Raw genomic sequence first — 22,282 nt, 5'->3', positions numbered from 1 at the left:
ACTTTTCTTTACTTGACAAAGACAAATATACCAGAAACTACATAAAATGTAACATATAGTTATACATACACAATTTCTATGTAAATATATGTTTAAAAACATAAAAACTTTATTTGTGTAACTATTGTCATCCTTCTGTACCAAGTTCTGCAATTAAATGCCATTCAGATGTATAATTCAAGTAAAACCCTAAGAGAACTTTTCATTCAAAATTTTCCTTAACCTTCTAAAATTGTTTTTTTCTTTCTCAGCCGAAAAACATGCACTCAGAAAGTACATTAAAATGGACACTCTTTAAATGCTGCTTCCACAAAGAGGATAATATGTGATACTAACAACTCAATATAGCAAAACATCATCAAACTTTTAATATAATATACTTTCATTTGCAACTGTGGTATATTTATCACCTAGGTCAGTGGTCTCAAACTCAAAGAGCATGCAGGTCACATGCATAACTTGAAAACAGCTAATATGCCAGATTTGCCCATCTACTTTCTTTCTTTCTTCTCTCTCTCCAGCCCCCTTTTTTTTTTAAATATTGAAAAGTTTTATTAACAAAAGAAAAAATATTTTTAACAAATTTTTAATTTTGCTTACTAAATATTTATCAAAACATGCATAAACAATAGTAATAATATCACAGAGAGAAAAAATTCAAATTTATATTTATTTTCAGGTAGAAGTTTACTACTTATAAGACATTTCTGTTGGTTACACTTTATAATTCAAATACACCAACAACTAAATATTACATTTTTAGAGTGACACTTCTTTCAAATAATTCTAACATGTTTAATTAATCACTAAATACCTTACTTTAATTCAAGCTAAAAATAAACAAATTATGAAAACTCTCCAAGTTTTGACAGATAACTTACCTAGTTGGTATAAACTTGAGAATAAATAAAACAACTAATATCTTTCTCTTATTTACTATCCACCAGTGGTTGAGTGGTAAAGTTGCTTTGCACTTGTAGTTCAACCTGGGATGGAATCCTGGCAAAAGGGCAGGCTGAATGGTTCATTTCACCGGTTTTTCCCATGTGTAACATGGAAACGAACCAGTTTCCCTTAAAAAGTCCTCCACAAAGGCATTGCTCCCCATAGGCAGATAGCCTTTGCAGTCCTTTGCTTAGCCAATTAATCTAAACCTTTCTCTTATTTATTTAGTTTTTCTTCGATGCATGAATAAAAAGACACATATTTATATGTAAATAATAATAAATTTCTTTATCATTTACTACAACTTGACAGTTGGTGGCATTTCGATTCTGATAAAAGTTTACAGCTTTAGACAGAAATTTCTAGAATTTATTTTCATCATGGATTGTAGATGTTCATTGGCCAATCTGGATCCTTTGCTATCAATTTTAAACTGCAAAACAAAAACTGTTCACACACAAATGTATTTCCAAAGAGATTATTCTTAGAATAAAATTTCATAAGAGCTGATTTATTTTTTGATAAGTATGAACAAAAGTTAATAAAAGGTGCATCCTCAAATATATGAATAACATTTATATCACATTGTAAATTAATTTGCTTCATTAATACATTTTGTGGTGCTTTGTTTATGTTGATTTTTAATGGAAATGAAAATAATGTAAACTTGGATTTGTAACTAAAATTTTTAAATCTTTCTTCAACAGCATAATTAAAATGGCACATAGGCTACCAGTTTCAGACCACTAACAGAGACCATCTAAGCCCCTTCGAGTCTATTACTCCTTTAAAAATTAGAAAATTTATACACTGTGCAATTTCTTTAATTAAATATATCTCTAACCCAAGCTATCATTCAGTGCTGCAGAACAGCAAATGCATCTATCCATTTTGTTACATCTGCCCATTTTTATATTCATCCATATGTATCATCCATTAATCTGCAATAATATTCTTTTAGAACAGATCCTACTTTGTATACTATGTTAATATTGACACCATATGGTAATCCCATTCAGGTGTTCAAATTCTTGCAACCTAATCATTAACATCTGATTATAAATCATAAAAACTACTCTTTGGTGACTTTTCACATGACAAAACCCTCTTAATGCAACCCTCTTAATCCTCTTTAGTTACTGCAGATAATAATGCAGATAAGTGTGTCTGCAATATACTAAGATATATTACAGACACACTCTATTATGAAAACATTATATTGAAATAAAATTCTTTTTCAGTGGCCATAAAAAAGAATAATGCATATCATTTTTAAACAAGTAATTCTGCTACTACTCACATCCCTCAACAAGCAGCACTTTACTTTTGATTCTTGCTCTCATGAAATAAAGGTGTATTCAAATTTTCCAAATAATCTTCTATTTAACTAAACCACATACTTATATATATTTTAATATATATTTAAGTATGTATTTTAATATATATTTAAGTATTATTTTAATATATTTTAGTATATATTTAAGTATATTAAAAACATACTTAAATATATTTAATATAAATTAATATTAAAAATATATTTAAAATATACTTAATATAAATTGTGTCCACTAAAGTCCTTACCCAGTCTTTATTTATGAAACTGTTGGTCACAGACATATACTTCCAATTAGAAAAAAATTTTTTAAATAATGCAGAGTCATATTTTCATATTATTGATTATTAATAATAAAAGCTGATGTTATATAAAATATGAAATTTAACTTTTTACATGTTTCCTCTGATCCCTAAGGAAAATCTTGTACTCATTATAAAAAACCAAACACAAAAATGTTTGATTTCCGTATAACAATAAGTGACTAAGGTATTTTATATTAAATTCAGGAATTGTATTCAGAGGCCATACGTAAATTGAAGAGTAAAATGTTTGCATTAGATGTAGTTAAAAATAAAATATAGTTTAAAAAAGTTTCTGATGCTCTTATTGTGATGTTATGGTGAAAAATATTATTCAATATAATTTTTTTTCAAAAATGAAGATCATATTCAGAGTCTTATAGAAATCATATTCTACAAAACACTAGCAGTTTCAGTATTGGCACATAGCCAATTCTACTTGCATTAATAAAAAATACCTGTACTTTAATGAATTTTTTGTGCAGTTACCAGATAATGATTTCAAAGTAATAAAGCTTCCTCAGAATACTTATAACATACTTGCTTTCACTTATGTGAAAATTCTTTCAGCATACCAAATGTAACAAAATTATGAATTAAAAGACACTAGTAAATCACAAAAGAATTTAGACACATAGAATTTAAGGGAAAAAATGAACTTGAACTATTCTAATTTATTTATTAACTGAATCCTCAATGCAAATTTTAACATATTGACTGCCGTGGGGATCACCGGCGGCCGGCACTCGACTTGGCTACAGCCCTGTGGGGTCCACCAGTGACCAGCGATGTGACCAATAGTAAAAATACATAATTAGGAGTAAATATTGATACTAATAAATTTTTAAATAACACCATTGTTACTATAATGGCTTGAAGAATAATAAATTGTAAAAACTTAACTAATAAATCGCAAAAATTACCCACAGCGCCTTGTGGGTCACCGGTGACCCCCATCACGAAAAATACATTAAACACATTTATATAACTCATCTTATCTTCCATAGATAATACTTCAATATAATATACATCGCATAATTAAAAAAATCCCATTGGCGCCATGGGCAAACCAGGTAAAATGTGCACGGCAGCCAACATGTTAAATGATGCGAAATATCACAAATTTTTTTAAAAGATTGTCGTAAAAGAATAAAAACCATTTTGTCTTAATCCTTTATGACAAAAAGTGATATTTGTTTTTGTGTTTTGTTTTTATGAACAGTATAAAATTTTCCTAAATATAAGTACTGAGACTGAAGGAACGTGTAAAAAGATTAGATTCTGTGTTTTATGAAAAATTAATTTTTTTAAATTTTAAACTACAAAAACATGAATCTCTGCATCATTCAAAACATTTTTTTAACTGGAAGTATATAAGACCAGTAGTTGTAAAGATAGAGGTTGGGTAAGAACTTTTGTGGATATGGTATACAATTTAGTACTGAATGGAAAACTTCAATAATAAAACTAATTATTCTTTGAAAAGTTAGTCATTAAAAAAAGGAACAGACAGCTCTATATTATGGCATTTGTTCTATAAATGTCAATTAAACCAAAAAATAATTGTTCTATGCATGCAATTAAAACAACACACACACACACAAATGAAGTTTATAAGACATCAGACTCCATGACTGACAACAGTTCTAGAATTGTTCCACTGAAAGATTTTATGATAAAATAAAAAATTAATACATGTAGGAAGCCTGAAAAGCCACTGTGCACTGAATTAGTAATGGCAGCAACATTAATTTAAATAACTGTAATAATACTGAAACAGCCCATTCTTTCTAGTAATGTAGCCAGCTTGTCATTTAAATGTAACATCAAATGATGACTAACATCAAATTGATCACAAAATCCTCATTCCCGATATATACTAAAGCATAGGTAGATTTGTCTGGACATTGTGAAAATCAGTTTCAACATGTTGAATGTTGAACAGGTCAATAAGGTAAGATACATCTTGCCTAGCATGCACATTGGCTTTTCAGATACTATGCATGAACAATGCTAATTTAAATTACAGGCCAGAAATAAGTCTTTGAATCATGTAAAAGTAAATCATTTCAGTCTGACATCTGCAAGACAGAGAATTTATTCAATAAAATTCATAAAAATATTTTCTGTATACTTCTTATAGATCATAAGCATGAAAATCTTACAAAACTGAAACTTAAAATACAAGAAATTAGGTACTCCACCTGACATAATCTAGTTAGAAATATTTCTGATGATGGCCTTGAAGGATCTGTAAAGAGCTGAGGAACTAAATGTACAGTCATTTCTAGCACACGTAGCAATCCAAGAGCTAAATCGAAACAAGTGGCACAAATTTTGAGTTGCCTTGAATCAATAAAAACCCTCTCTGGTCTGTTTGAGGCATTCTGAATCTAAAACACAATTTTCATAAATGTGAATATAAAAATTGTCAGAATTATTATATGTTTAATGTTTACTTCTGGGGTAAACAACATTTAAGGCCACTTTAGTTAATCCAACAGCACATCAAAGATATATTTTATATAATAAAAAGCATTAACCTAGTTTGTGAAACCTTATACACTATTCATAAATTACACATAAAAATTAATATAGTCTTCTTCCTGCACTAAAAGAAACACTTAACTGATAATTCTTTCAGGTAAAGAACATTTAAGCAACTTTTTCCTCACTCCATATAGTGGTCTTAAAGATAATTAGCATGGCAGAAAGGCAAATTGTTTTCTCTTTCCTTCTTAGAAATACTTATATTAAGATATCAAATTCAAACTTTAGTATCAAATTCCTTAAGGCATTTAAATTTTTTTAGCTTATTGGACTTATTGCTTCTGAAAGCAGTGTTTTCCTCTGATAATGATGCTATAATGTGACCTATTTCCATTTTTAATATATTCGATACAAGACTTCTATTTTCATAATAAATTCTCTCATTAGATTTATTTAAGACATAGACATGAACTACTCTGATAATGTGTATAATACTTGGTATGTACTCATCATGTTCGCAATCATGCGAAAAAACCGATATAAAAAAATAGAAACTTAATCCTTCAAAATCATGTTTTTATTATTTATCAACCATAATACTATACTAAAAAATCTGATGTGTACACCACATGACTTTCTTGTATGGAATATTAAATTATATGCATTTTTCCCTGCATTTCATTTAAACTTATTTCCTCGAATTTCATTAGACATATATTTCTCATTCAATTAATTCAGTTCTCACTTCGCAACAAGGCAAAAATACATAAAATCTTAAAATATCTATATTAAAAATTGAAAGATATAGAAAAATATAAAACACCACATACAGTTAAAACTTTTTTTTTTTTTTTTTTTTTTTCATTTGGTCAAAATGGATATTTTTGTTGAAATATGGTACCCAGAATTTTTTGTAACTACAATTACTTCCTTTACTTTGTACAAGGAAGTAAAAATATGAAGAACTTTTTTATTCTCCAGGTGCTTTCAATGGCCATTTTATATTGAAATTTTACTAAAAATTCAAGACAAGAGCAAATAAGAAATTTGTTGTTTATAGTGTATCTAATGTCTAAGTCTGCTGCAATTAATTTCCACAAACTTTAAAACTATTCCAACATAAAATTTTTATATTTTATGACCATTTTTTTCTTAAAAATGGCTTAAATAGTACAGCATTCTTTTTCCGACTTAACTGAATTTTGTACAGTATTTTATTTGAAATTTCATTAAATTTTTTTTTAAATGTTTAGTAATCTGTAAATTTATTTTACATTTTTAACAATCTTATTTAGGATAACTGGTACAAACTACTGCAGGATTGCTAATATTATTTAAATGATAATTTAATATTTTGCATAATGTTTTACCCAAAATAGCTTTTCAGAGACCGAAAGTAATGCCATAATGCCACAATATTTTGCAAGTTACACTAATGGAAATCTTTCATTCAACCCAATTGATGAATATGAGGAGTTTAACAAATTAAATGACATTAAGGTTGTTTCAACTACAAATCCCTAAAGGGCTAAACTGCTGTTGGCTTTTCCCGTGACGAGGGAAAAATATAATTAGAACAGACGGAACGATAATATGAAGAGATATAAGAGATATAATAGATTTGCCCAGCACTGTGCCATGCAAGATATTTAAAATTTGTTTGAATTATGTTTGTTACTGTTTTCAATAAATAATCAAAAGACACCTATTGTAAAATGAATGACTCAACACCTCAAAACAAAGACATTATATTGTTAGTGACACGGACATGATTTATGATTAACACTAACCTTTGCATGAAATGTGGATCTTTGGCTTGTAAGTTTCTGATTCACGACTGTGGAATTGAGATAGGTCCCTTTAGATTCAGCTTCTGAGGTGTTATGATTTTGTATGTGATAGGAAGTTTTTGAGTTTATAGTGGTGATTTGATTATTTAGATGTTGTAAATTGATCAGAAAATTAGTTTTGAAAACAGAAGCAGTTTACGCAAACATGGTGAAAAAAGTTAAAAGGGTAAGGTTTCGACAGCTTTTTTTTTTTTTTTTTTTTTTTTTTTTTTTTTTTTTTTTCTAATCTTTTAACAAAAATTGAAGACACAATAAATAAAACTTTAAGTGAAATTTACAGAAAAGAACAAAAACTTGATGATCTTTATGACCAAAGAAACCAGTTGAATGAAAAGATAAAGTATCTTAAGGATTTAGATAATGTAATAGAAGTGATAATCGGTATATATGAGTTAGAAAACGAAATTACTAAGAGTGAAGAATATCAGGAATGCGGTATTCAGTAGGCATATAGAAAGTGTTCTTAACATGGCTTCACAAAATGGAATTTGGGTTAACAAATAAAATGAAAATGTTAGGCTAGAAAAACGTGTAGTAAGAAACGAAGTTAGCAAAGTTAAGCTTCTGAAATTAAGCACTGTGAAATTTGGTGATGATTATAGATCTTGGTTGGATTTCTGGAATTCTTACGAAAGAGCTATTTGTAATAATGATTTTTTAAGTAAGTTTGAGAAGTTTTCATATTTGAAAACATTTTACTACCTTGTCAGCAGTTTCGGGATTTTCGTTAACAAACAAAAATTATGATTCGTCAATTAAGCTATTAAAAGAAAGATTCAGAAGGCTAGATTTGATTATAAGCTCGCACATGAATAAATTGTTGCTGATCATGCACGAATGTTCTAGTATTGCGAAGAATGCATGATACGATTGAAATTGAAATTCAATCATTAAATCTTCATCACATACTGCAGCAGCCACTTACAGTAGTTTACTTTGCCCAGTAATACTATAAATAAATTCTAGAGGAGTTTGTATTACAATACAATAGACAATGTGAATTGTGTGAATCATTTGACATAGAACATCATTTGATATAGTCAAGTTTTTGAGAAAGGAGGTAGAAATAAGAGAAGTGTCTCCATTATTATCAGATTAAAAAAAAACCTTAAGTGAAATTAAATTCCTGTTAGTAATAGGGAAACGAGTCAAAATTATGTAGACCCAAAACGAAACGTTTTAAAAGTGCGCATTCCAACAGTGGCTGCTTTAATAACAAAATGAAATATGTAATTTTTATTTGGATAAACCTCACATAACTCAGAATAGTCTGTCATTAACCGGAAAAAAAAAATTTGTTAAAAGCACATGGACAATGTTACAGTACAGGCATACATCAAAATTTTGCTGGAAAAAAAGACAAGCTGCACCCAATATGTAAAAAACCTCACAATTATTTAATATGTGATAAGGCTGAAGGGACAAATAATTCAGCCGAATCAAATACAATAAAGAAACGGAAAGCAATTTACCTATGGTACACTCATTGCATTCCTTCGGAAATAAAAGGGAATCTTTAAACAAAAATGAAACAGCAGAAATATCCTAGCTGGTTTTATTACAAAAATTTAGCGCTATAGTAAAAACAAATAAAAAAATGAAATGGTGAGGGTCTTAACAGATGGTGGGAGTAACAGAAAGTTTATAAAAAAGAAAACTGCCGACTCATTAGGATCGAAGGTTACAGGACGTGAAACATACGAAATATATGGGTTTGCTAGTGAGCATAAATCTAAATAGCTGTATAATATAACTTGATTTAATTTAGAATTAACCTTAGTAAAATATTCAGCATAGAAGCGGTGGTAACTGATGCGATTACACATGGCCACATAGATATTCCTTCAAAGTAAATTACAAACATGTCTCTAAATAAGGGAATAGAAATGCCTTATACTAAAAATATGAAAGAGATAAACATTTTGATTGGCTCAGATTACATTTGGGAAATTTTTTTATGAAATATGTAATTAAGGAAACAGTTATTCATAGATAGTCTGTTTGATTTGTAATCCAAGCTATAGAAATGGGATTGAACAATCATGGAAATTATGATTAATTATGATTATAATAAGATTTATATAAACCATACCTCTGTGAAGGAAGAATTCAGAATTTATGGGATTTGGAAGCTATAGAAATAAAATAGGACAAAGAAATTTTGTGATCAGATGCTGATGTCATAAGCATCTTTGAAAAAAGGACAACGTATAAAAATGGTCGGCATGAGACTAAATTATCATGGAAGCAGGGTTGTAATGCATTTAACAGTAATTATGAAGATGAAGAAAGACATTTGATAAGCTTAAATAATAAATTTAGACATGATCGGCAGCTGCACTTTTCGTTATAAAGAAATAATTAATAAGCAGTAAAGAGATGGTATTTTTGAGCAAGTTGCATATGATGAAGATGATGACAGAAAAATTGGGTATTTTATACCTCATCATGCTATTGTATACGAATCAAAAAAAAGCACAAAAGTTAGGATTGTGTATGATGCATTGTGTCAAAGTTAGAGATGGACAGTCGCTCAATGATTGCTTAGATCAGAGGTAGGGAACTTTTTTATCATGAGAAGCCCCATTTAAATTAAGCAGTGATAAAGGAGGCTGCATAAGTTGATATACCTATAAATGCGAGTACTGCGAAATTTTTATAGCTTTTGCATAATTTTATCACTTTATTGCATTATATAGAAATAATGCAAAAAACATTTCATCATTTATTAATATAACAATTTACAACACAGTACAAAGTCCGTAACCCGGACTCGTCTTGACTTCGGCGATTTCGGATTATAGACCATCAATTTAAATCTGGTAAGATGGCATGCACAAATTATACAATTAAAAATATGAAACCATAATTTATGAAATAAAGAGCAATTATGATCTAAAGGGTATCAAAATTTACAAGAAAAAAGTTTAATATTTATTTGTTTACTTTATTAAACATTTCTTTCAATGTAAGTTGTTTAAGTTGCTTCATTTTTTGTGGTAAACACACATGCGTAAACATTAAACACGTATGCGTAAACGTATTACACGCATGCATAAAGCATACAGAAAAGTTTGTGACTTTTAAGTCCGAATTATAGATCATTCCGGATAATGGACGTCCAGATTACAGACTTTGTACTGATTAAATATTTTTGTATTTGCATAAGGTTCATAACTTATTATAACATTAATCTTTAATTTTTTAATAAACAACTGCATATGTTTAAATATTGTTTCAAGTAAAAATAATAAATTTATTACATTATAAAGAAAAACAATATAAAAGTATAAATATATAAAAGTATAAACAATATAACATTAAGTTATAAAAAACCAGCATAGCAGCAGTATGTAAAATAATGTTAAAATCCGATGGAAAAATTAATTTAGTGGGATATTTGTTTCTTTCCTGAAAGTAGTTGAATATTTGGATCAAGCTTCATAACACACAGCCTTAGTAGATTTTTTAAATGAACATCTGTAATTTGCATTCTTAAATTAGTTTGAATTTTTGTCATGTGAGAAATTGTTTACTCGCAGGAGTAAGTACTTCCAAAGCAGGAAAGAAAACACTGTGAATGCTCTTGCAGGCACGGGTATTCAACAGCATTTTCTCAGATTTCTATGGGATCCTTTTTAACATAAAAAAGGCAAATATTTAAATTGTTTTGCATTGTCATAATATCAGACAATGCAATGTTTCTGCAAAATGCTTCACCTGATAGATCATGTAATTTCCCTGTTGTTGTTAAAAGTTTAAAATTTGTCATTGTAAAGTTAAATCTTTAAAAAAAAACCTGCCCTGTTTATAGCCAGTGAACCTTGCAATAGCACAGTAGATCAACACTGTATGTTTCCTTATTTAAATTTAGCATCTGCCGAAATTTAAAATGCCGCATTGCATTTAAGTGACTATAGTTGAAAATCAAAATAATTCTATCCTGAGTGCAACTATTCTATCAAAATAATTGCATCCTGAGTGCTTGCAAAATGCTTATTTTTGAGCAAAAATTTTGCTGATACAAATTACTGTGAAATGATATCAATTTTTTTCTTTTTTAATAAAGCAACAAATCCTATGGATGGTGCGCCATCAGTGCAGACACTGACTAAATTACTGACATTTAATTGTCATCGATGGCATATTTCTCTGAAGTTTTTTGAAAATGTCATCTCCACAAGTTCTTCCAGTTAGTCTACCCAGTACAAGAAGTTCTTCATAACACTGAAATCTTTAGTTACAACACAAATAAAACATAAAACTTGCACCATGTCAGTTTTATCAATGCTTTCGTCTAAATTAAGCAATGAATTTAAATGCTTTCATCTAAATAAAGCAATTGAAAAATAAATGTCTTCATTTTGTATAGTTGTACAAAGTTGCTGTGTTACATTTTCAGCTAATTTGTGCTGTCGATCTATTATAGTTCTTGAAAGAGGCAATTGTTTACATTTATCAACTTTTCTCTGGATCTAACATAACTTACTGCTTGAACAATACATTCTTTAATTATTTCTACATCACTAAATGGTCCTCCTCTTTTTCCAAGTATATGTGCTATTTTGTAAGTAATAGCGATTGCAGTGGTATTTTTCTTTACAAAAGCATTAAAAGACACCAGTTGATGATGCCTTTCATTTTTCAATTTTTTAACTGCAGCTTGTGAAGGTACACCTTCTAAATCCAAATATTTATGTTCTTTACGAGTCAAATAGTGTTTATCAGCATACACTTTTAGTCAAAACTGTACTGCACAATAAACGCACCATTTTATCTTTCATAGGAGTAAAGAAATAATCTAACTTTCACTCTAAATATTTTATTTTCTTCATTCAATTTTCTTCTCTTACAATTTGACATGATGGAGAAAAAAAGAATATCAAATAGTAGCTTTAAGAAAGCCCATACTTACTAAAAATACAATAAAACAGTGTTTTAGTAAAACCTTACAACAAGTAAAACAATAACTACATTTTCACAATGGCCAATAGCAATATGAGACGGGACTGTTCCAAGCATGCACAAATTACTACAAATCACCAACTCCACAACATATAGGGAAATACTGATGGGTGCGAGCAGAGGAAGAAAAGTACATACTCTCCCAGAACAGCCACCATCACAGTGTTTGGTGGGTGGTGGTTGCTATAGCAAATGGTTTACTGTATTTCAAGCGCAGGTAAGCCACGGAAAAAAAGAAAAGAAAAAGAAAGAAGGAAGGAGAAGAAGAAGAATTTTTTCTGTTGTTGGACTTTGGCAAACTGAAATGTGTGCCAAAATGGCAATAATTTCAGACTATGAAGGATTGCTAGACTACAACACTGCAGCATTCTAGTTCATATCATGCTCAATATATAGCAAACATGTTATTTAATTATATTAATTTTCAAATTTTTGTAATCTATTTAATTAAATATTAATAAATATAAGAACTTAGAGCTGCATCTTCCACAGCTCTGTCTTAGATATTGGTCCTAACCTTAATGCAGATCTGCTCATGATTATTTTAAGATTTCAATATCACTTAACTGCATTCTGTGCTGATATTCAAAGAGCATTTTTAGAGATTGGCATAGTAGAAGAGGATAAAAAATTTTTTCAATTTTTATGGAGAAATGAGGGAGAAACCGAACTTGATTTCAGTGCTCGTGATATCAGCTATTGGATTAGTTTTATATAGCAAAGTGAGTCTGAAAAGGATTATATGTATTAAATTGACAAGAAATGAATCACTTAATTCCAATTCCAAACTATATGGTCTGAACCCGATCCTGACAGTAGAAGGACTAATATGTCTTAGTGGTATATTACAGCATTGCGATTTTCAGTTTTAAGAAAAAGCATTCACGGATTATTCCAAGAAAATCTAGATTCACTGAACTGCTGATTAAAAGAGAACATGAGAACTTGCTTAATGCTGGTGTTTCAGATACATTCATTCAAAGTCGAGAAAATTATTGGATCATCCGAGGCAGACAAGCTGTAAAATCGTGCTTGAATAACTGTTTCATTTACAGGAAATTTAAGGCTAAAAAGGCACTCAAGTGATTGCTCCATTACTAGCAGATAGAATTCATGAAACAAATCTTTTTGAAATTGCAGGAATTTACTTTGCTGGACCTTTGTTTACAAAAGATGGAGACAAGGTTTACATCTGTTTGTTTACTTGTGAAGTCACACATGCAGTTCATTTTGAAATTGTTTCTACCCTAAACACTGAACATGTCCTTCTGGCATTTCATCGAGAAGTGTGTCAAGAACAGGTGTTTGTTGAACTATAAACTCTGACTATGCCAAAATTTTGAAAGGTGCAGATGTAGAACTGAAGAAGTTATATGCAAATATCATTGCTCCATCTGTATAAAATTATTTTGGTTGAAAGGGAATAAATAACATGGCATTTTACTGTTAACATGTTAGAAGATGATGAAAATCCTAAGTGAGAAAGGAATCGTCTTTCATACGTTTCAACCGCAAAGCGAGAGGAATATCAGGGCGATCATTAAGGATCTCCCTGCTTCTATTAAGGACGAGGCTATCCAGAACGACTTAACAAGACGAAAGTTTCTGGTCATCAAAGTGAAGCAGTTTGTGAGTAAAAAGAAGGACACTCAAGTAAAACTCCCGACTTTCTTTATCGAACTGAAACATAACCTGGAAGGAGAGCAGAACTATCAGCTGAATCACATGTTCCGTTTTGATATTCATGTAGAAAAATACAAGCCTCTAGAGGGATGTGTGAAATGTGGTGGAGCTCATCGGAGCAATACATGCTCCAAAAAAACCTGACAAGAAGCCGTGTTGTATACTGTGGAAAGGAACACGTGAGCAGTTTTCGTGGGTGCGAAGCCTACAAGAGGAGATTTGAGAAGAAGGCCCAACCAAAAACCCAGCGACAACCTGCACCATAAGTGACATCGGCGAACTTTCCGCAACTACCCAGGAGTGACAACCGCCCTGTTCAGATGACTAACAAAACCCGCTACAGTGAAAAAGTTAAAAATAGCAGAACTTTGGTGCCCAGTATTTTTGAAGGACAAGTATCGTGTTTTTTCAACCTGAACATTAAGGAACTTGACAAGATCTTACTCGAAATACTTAGCTTTCTGCAGAACGTGAACATTGCGGAGAAACTCCAAGCATTCTCCAAACAGTGCAGACACTTATGGAATTCATTAATTGTGAGTAACTTTATTTTTCAGTAACCATCTCACAAACTTGACGGCTTTCTCTGACATTCTATTATCAGTGTTTAATTTATCCTTAAATATCGCAATTTAATCATTATTTAATTTCCCCTTTTTTCCATATTTTTTATTTGCATCTATTTGGATAAATTTTTTTTAACTTAACTAAATTCTATAAAGAATCAGGCTACTTTTTGACAACACTCGCAAAGTTAAAAATTGTTCTACAGGATATAGGGCCTTCGGCCGGGTGTCACGAAGCACTGCTCTACTGAAGGTGAATTTTACTGTCGAATGAGCAGCTTGGTGGATAAGATATTGGGACATTAAATATGTGAAACCGTAATTTATGAAATAAAGAACAATTATGATCTAAAGGGTATCAAAATTTAGAAAAAAAAAAAGCTTAATATTTATTTGTTTACCTTATTAAACATTTCTTTCAATGTAAGTTGTGTAAGTTGCTTCGTTTTTTCGTGTTAATACATTCTCTTTAATTCTATAGACAGACATAATCTGTTAAGTTACATTGTTGAAGTCCTGTAGCCGCTATTTCACGAATTCAAACTAACTTGTCAATCAAAATTTTCTCGTTTTCAGTAACTTCTCTGTCACTTTCTTCACTTCCGATAGTGCTATTTTCTAGATCTAGAACCATACTACAGATTTCGCCATTCATTCATTGATTGATATTTGAGAAGCATTGTCATCACAATGAAAAACTTCTTTTATATCATCTTCATTTATTATCACTTCTCCACATTTCTTTACAAAATCCGTTAGCTGGAAAATTTCACCTTTGTTTGCGATATCTAAAAACCTTTAAAATTAGTGGCTATCATCATCAAATTTAGCTTTCCTTCACTAGACATATTTGGCTATGCATCATGAGCTTGGCGACTAACAATGAGTTGTTTCGTTAAATTTTATCTTGCTTCCATCGCACACTGAGACAATTAAGCCTGAATTGCATTGGTTTAGTTATTTATTATACTTATGTCTGTTTCTTGAGCATGCTTACGGCTTATCAGAGTTTTGAATAAATAAATTCTCCCATATACTTAAGCCTTACTGAGGGCCGGTGCCCGATATATTACTGCCTGAAGCAGTCTCTGTGGGTCCTAAATTCTGCGACTCATTGCGGCCATATGAGCCCTTGCACTGGTTCTGTTTTTATGTGAATAATAAATCAGTTATTCTTAATTTAAATATCCCTAAATGTAATCTTTGGGTCTATGAGTAGCATCAACAAAATCTATTTTCAGCATATGGAAAGAAATTTTTGGTAAATTTTCGCCCCATTAACATTTTTTAGCTTAAATCTGTAATCATCGCCAAGTGTAAGGTCAACGTAGAAGGTTACCCCATTCCTTTATTATTCAATTACTAACATAAAAAATTGTTTAGGCATTGCTAGATGAGTCATTACTCAAGCTGTCATGTTTTAATAAACATGCGGTGATGAAAGGAAAGTATAACAAATAATGATTCGCCAGGTTAGTGTCAGATCAACGATGCATCTATGTGGAATGTTTCGGTTTGAGATGTATGCCAAGCAGATACACAGCAATGGAGCCAAATTACTGATCGTACAAATTTATGCTAAAATGATTGCTTCTTCAATAACAAGGTATTTTATTTAGTGTCGAAGTGAAAATAATAATCGGGACTCTCCAGATGTTTTATTATGGGCAGAGGGGGAAATCAAATGCGCATGCGTAAAGCCTATGAGAAAATGTTGGTGGTGGTTTTGAGGTCCGGATTTTAGATCATTCCGGATAATGGATGTCCGGATTTTGGACTTTGTACTGTATTTGTTTGAATCATGTTTGTTACTGTTTTCAATAAATAATCAAAAGGCACCTATTGTAATAGGAATGACTCCACACATCAAAACGAAGACACTACAAAGGGAAAGATAAACTACCTGCAGTTATAATGCTGATAACTACAATCTCATGCTTAGAGTAAAAACATTTAAAGAAGTATACAGCATGCATACACACACCAAAAAAAAAAAAAAAAATGCTTTGAAATATGTAGGCTAGGGCAAAAGTCATGACAATTATTTTTTTTTCTTGAAGATACCAGTCTGGTTGGAAAATGTGACAGACGAAAGGACAAGGTCTTAACTACATGTGTGGACAATGAATAGCACTGAAATATTGTAACACACAAATTTATTACGGTAGTATACAGGGCAATTTAGCCTTCACCGTGCAAAAGAATGATAACACACTACACATAATGTTGACATGACAAACCTGGGCCTAAAGACCTTCACTGTAGTCCCCTCTTACTGTCACCACAAGCTGCCAATGATGTGGGAGGCGCTGAATACCATCAGCCTCAGCATTTACCACACTATGTGTGAATCGGGTCATCTGTTGCCGCACAGCATTAGCAATGTCCTCTCATGTTGAAAACCGCCATGTATTGGTTCCTTAATCTTGGGAATGAAATCAAAGTCACAGGGCGAAAGGTCAGGAGAGTACGGAGGGTGCTCCAATTCTTCCCATTCCCAACGTCGGAGTAGCTGCCGTACACACTCTGCTTTATGTGGTCTTGCATTGTCGTGCAAAATTACTGCACTGTCCACAAGATCCAGACATTTATCCCGAATGCCACATCGTATCTGTCACACCAGGAAGTCCCTGTAGTACTGTGCGGTCACTGTTCTGCCATGAGGAACAAAGTGGAAAACAATGACTCCCCTGACGTCATACGCGATGATCACCATCAATTTGATTGGGGAAGGATTCTGACGCTAGCTCATTACGCAATAACCTGTGGACGGTACGTTTTTCGACGCCACTTGCCCTCTCTAACTCCAGTAATGTCCATTGTCTGTCTTCATACATGAGGTGCTCGATGAACGGCACGTGGCAAGTCGGTCCGCACACTCACCGGTCATCCTGAACGTTGTTCATCACGGGTGTGACACACGTCCTTGCTGAAACTTTCCTACCCACCGTTCTATTGTACAATATGGCAGGGCATTATTCATAAGGGCTTCTACTAATTCACGGTGATATTCCATCGCATTTCTTCTTCAGAGAACGGCTATTTTGATGTAAGCTCGCTGCTCAACACGGGTTACTTCCATCTCGCACGGCACTCACCAACTGGCTGATTTCAGAGCCCTCGCTACCGCAGAACCAGCTCTCACAGAGCCATTTGTTGTTCTGCATACACACTATGCCTGCAGAACTTCCACACGAAACATATACGTTTTGTGATCCATTCACATATCTACAAGAAAAAAATAGTTGCTATGACTTTTGCCCCAACCTTCGTATTTAAAAAAAATCTACATTTGTATGTGAAACCTAAGGAATTTTTAAATAATCATGAGAAGTCCTTTAAATTTAAAACTGAATATGTTATTTTCAAAATGTTTTAACCTCTTGCAGCATTCCAATAAATTCTGAAAATGCCCAGTTGAGTTGGTTCAACACGCTGCTTATGAAAGCTGCTGCAGCTTCTGGATTTTCTAATAACCACTGACTTGCATGTTCCAAAAACACAGGAGATGGGCAGGGAGCTAAAATAAAAAAACATATCTAGGGTAAGTGAACTACTGTAAAACTGTTTTTGTACATTCTATCTTTTACTTTATTGAATTAACGAAATATAAAAAAAATACCAGAAATATTTCCCAATTAATGACTAACTTCAAAATCTACTTCAAATGCAACAAAAAATTAAGTAGTAGTATCTTTAAGCACAACAGTGAGCCTGTTATTGACCCACCTTGCTTCTAGCATGAATTGAGCTTTGAGAAATACATTGACCAGCATCAAAAACACATTATTTATTACTGGAGCTTCTATTATTATTATTCTAATATTATTGAAAACCAACAACTTAAGGAATTGATACAATTAAGCATCAAGTTCAAAATTAACTATAATCCTAGAAAAAATATTTGCCTTAAAAATATCAAATGCAACTTTAATCAATTTATTATTACCACCAGCTGCAAATACAGCTATCCACTCAATTCCTTTGAAGAATGGAAACATCGTATTTGCAATGGCATTAAAAATAACATTAATGAACTTCAATTCAATAATATAAATAGAATCAATTTTAATTGCAAGAACTTTAAGAAAAGCATAGAGAAGCCTAAAACCCAATTTATTATTGCCACTATTGACAAAGCTAACAACAATGTTAACATTATTTGTAAAAAATTCTATCAAGAACTTATTAGCAATGAACTTAATAACAAGGTTACTTAACAGAACTCTAAAAAATCACTCATTAACAGATTTAAAGCATTTCACAAAAACCTTTTAAATTATCAACAAACAATATCATAAATTCTCCTGTTTGCATGCACTTTCAAAATTTCATAAGAGTCTAATCAAATTCAGATTTATAGCTAATGGAATAAATAATGAGAAAAAAGGGATCTAGATTCATGTAACCAAAATTCTCAAAAAAGTTTTTATTGAGGTCCAGAAGCTAATTTATATTAACTGGACAGCAAATGGATTATCAGAAAGTAATTTAAACTAAACAAATTTACAATATTAACTGTTATGATTTTGAGGACTTATACACCACCTTGCTACTTAAAGTACAATAGAACTGAGTTCTATCCACTATTTCTCAGCATTTAAAACTTAAAATTGATAAATGGAACCCTTATCTTAAATATACTTTTTTACAATTTAATTATTGATTATTCAGTTATTGATAATTCGCAATTTAAATTTTTATTAAATATCAAAAATAATGTTTTCTACATATGAATGATATTCCTATGGGGTAACCAACTATTCAATGGCTATCTGTAACCTGTTCCTCTTCATTGAAAAATATAATTTTATTAACAATTACCATAAACTAGAACTTTTTTTAACTCACCTACAGGTATATTAAGACATTATTGCCATTAATAAATAAAAAACAAAATATCTATCTAATAGGATATCTAATATCGACAGAAAAATTATTGTTAACACTATTATTGATCAAACATATTTTGTCTGATTACATTAATAAAAACTATTTGTAATAACAGAATGATTTTTAAAAAAAGCTTAGTTTATTTATTAAAATGTTAAAAATCAACAAAATTCCACATAATTTCATCAAATAACAACAAGTTAAACTACAGTTGTCAATCTAAAAATTATTTTCACCATCAAACTGTTGTTTTTCATAATAGGCTGTACTGAAACAATTATGCCGGTACAGTTTGGATGTTCTTAACATAGTTAAATTAGGCATTCTTTTCAAAATTCTTACATCAGTTTCAATTTAGATTAGATGACTATTTAATAATTATCTATCCTTTTAATTAACAAAATGGGCCTGCTTAAGCTTCCGAGTCTCAAAAATGCCCGCTTGGGTCAAGTCTATATTCTGTAACATTTGAAAATTTTTTTCTTTTTCTGCTATTTTTTTCCTCGATTAGGTAGGTACCTATAATTTGTAATGTTTAAGCTAAATTCCTCATTTGCATTCGCTAAGATTGCTCATTCTTTACTAACACTGCCCTCCATCACTTTATTTAGCTTCTAGAATTTATTTATTTACTCTTCACGATTTTTTTTAACTTTCTCAAAAATGTTTTTACATTATACATTAAAACTTTCTTGATAGCTGAATTAAAAAAAATAATTATTATGGTATTAAACACAACTTATTCCATTCCTTGAACTGAAGAAAAATAATACATCACTTGAACTTAATTTTATGGCGGTTTTTATTGGACTTCTTTTAGGAATTAGGTAATTCGATGTTTATTCCTGTTATAAATTATTCATTTTTACTACGTTATATTTAATGTTACAATAGAAGTTTTTTTTCTAATTATTATTATTATTAGTCAGTTTAAAAATCATATTTTATCTTATTTCATTACATAGCACATTTCAGGCTTAGCAACAGTATTTTGCTACTGAACATGTTGAATATAATTTTTCAATTCCAAACTTTTGTTGCTTTAATGTTACAAATTTTAAGAACTCACTACTTTTTATTTATTTTATATTTTTTAAGATCAAATTTCATTTATTATTTTTTATATGTTGGATTCCTTCCATTTTGCATGTTTTTTGGATTCGGTCCACGTCAATTGAAAATTTTTATTATTAGATTTTCGAGCTTTTTTGCTTGTTTATGATACGTATCTATAATTTAAAAAGAAACTGACCCAGCCTGCATAGTTTCTTTTCAGCTTTTTTATTTTTCCATGTATTTGATTGCTATATTTACATGTTCTGTTTTTGGACTCAGTTTACTCAGAATAATAATTTTAGCATTTTTAAAATTTGTTCATGTCTGATGTTATAATTTTCCAATTTTTTTACATTAGTTACTTCATCCTGTAAGGAATCGATAGAAAAATACACAGAGTACTTTTTTATTATTTTAAGTTTTAAACTTTACGTCTCTATTAGTTCAAAAGCAGGTCAATTTATTTACTTCTTTCTTTGTACCAGCCCCGATAACGATGCAGTGAAAGATGTAATTTTTTTTTCAATTATGTTGACAAAAATATTCTGAAGACAGTGTTGCCTAGATAGTGGCAACTTTGCACAAAGTTATATTTCTGTGTCCTGCTTAGAAAAAACTAGAATATTTAAATCAAAATTAAATAAATTTCAAGAAACTTTTATTCATTTCACACACATATGTATAATACATGTGCATGGATTCACCTTCCCTGATTAGCTTAGTGGTTAGTGATGCTAGCTGCCATATTATTGGGCCCAAGTTCAAATCTCAGAGAAGGCATGAATGAACACTTATAAGTATGTAGTGTTCTGTGTGGCATGGGACACTTAAAATATTCCAGAAATGAGAGACCTATCAAATGGTTTGGTGGTTGAGGAGGAACAGGAGAAGACCCTCGGACTCACTCCTGTCCACTTTTTTCTATCCTATACTGTCCTGTGTATGGATTCATAATAACAGAGTATCCCTCCCAAAAAATCACCTTCCAACTATAAATAGGATTTTAAAATCAAAATTAAATTAATTTTATGAAATACTTATTTAATAATTATAAAATTTATTTAATCACTGTAAATATTTTAGCATATAAATGTAAAATACATATGTATATACTACTATAACAAACAAAACATCTAAAAAATTGGATGATCACAAAAATATCATAAACACCTTAATACATTTTTTACATAGGTAAGTATGAAGATATTTACTGCATGTTAATCCTCTTAGTTTTAGCCACCACAAAATTCTTAGATAATTTACACATAAATATTCCAAATCATCATTTTTGATTCTATTAATTTATTATTTCTATTAATTTTAATTCTTAAAAACACATTTATAATTGAAAATAATCTTCTTTTATTAAATTTAGTTCTGAAAGAATTTTTCTCCAAGAAGATATGGGTACGGATAACATTAAAATGAGTTAATGCAGCAATGTTCAAAAATACATCAGTTAAAACACTTTCATATAAATAGTTTATAAAATACATAGATCAAAATGATGCATATACTTACTTAATTCTGTAGGCGATGGATTGATAAATATACTGATTACTTTTTATTATTTTAATATTTAAACTTTAATTTGTGTCTTTGTTAGTTCAAAAGCAGGTCAATTTATTTACTTCTTTCATTGCACCAGCCCTAATGAGGATGCAGTGAAAGATGTAAATTCTTCTTCTTTTTTATTTTATTTATTTATTTATTTATTTTCTTTTCTTTTTTTTTTTTTTTAAAGATTTGAACTTATAACTAGTTGCAATTTTAATACTGCTGGATACATAATAATGCAAGATGACAATAAAATAACACTCAGAGTAAAAGTAAATGAGGAAAACTAGTGAATTGCAATATACAAAAAATGTTAAATTAGGTTATTTAAATATGATAAAACCTAAGGGAAAAGATGACTTTCAGAAGGACTTTTTAAGAGAAATAGGTCGTATTCATGGTGTTATAAAAATATGCAAAAATAAAACAGTAACAGGAGATGGTTGATCTCTTATTTATACTTTCATTTTTGCTGAATATTTAATAATAATTTATTATTAATTATCTATGTTTCATTAATTGCATAAAATTCTCTACATTTAGAAATATGACTGGTAATGTTTGATACATAACATACTGCCGTTTCCAATGAAAGAATGCATGAATGACAATGTATAATAAAAAATTTTCATCTTTATTTTT

At 30.4% G+C, this 22,282-nt stretch overlaps 1 protein-coding gene across 1 annotated transcript in view; it reads right to left on the bottom strand.

The window, feature by feature from the left end:
- Positions 1–22,282, bottom strand: part of Kpc1 (Kip1 ubiquitination-promoting complex subunit 1) — a 150,790-nt gene that overhangs the window by 17,883 nt on the left and 110,625 nt on the right. Inside the window, exons 26-27 of the mRNA XM_035366178.2 lie at positions 17,515–17,654; positions 4,785–4,973 (exon numbers count right to left, since the gene is read on the bottom strand). Coding sequence (XP_035222069.1) covers positions 4,785–4,973; positions 17,515–17,654 — 329 coding nt within the window. The remainder of the gene's footprint in view (positions 1–4,784; positions 4,974–17,514; positions 17,655–22,282) is intronic.

The sequence above is a fragment of the Stegodyphus dumicola genome, chromosome 9 (genome assembly GCF_044657685.1).
Source record: "Stegodyphus dumicola isolate Sdum_Otavi_A_Nest chromosome 9, ASM4465768v1".
Lineage (NCBI taxonomy): Eukaryota > Metazoa > Arthropoda > Arachnida > Araneae > Eresidae > Stegodyphus > Stegodyphus dumicola.
Note: the sequence above shows the minus strand (reverse complement) of the source record. Positions and strands in the feature narration are given on the sequence as shown.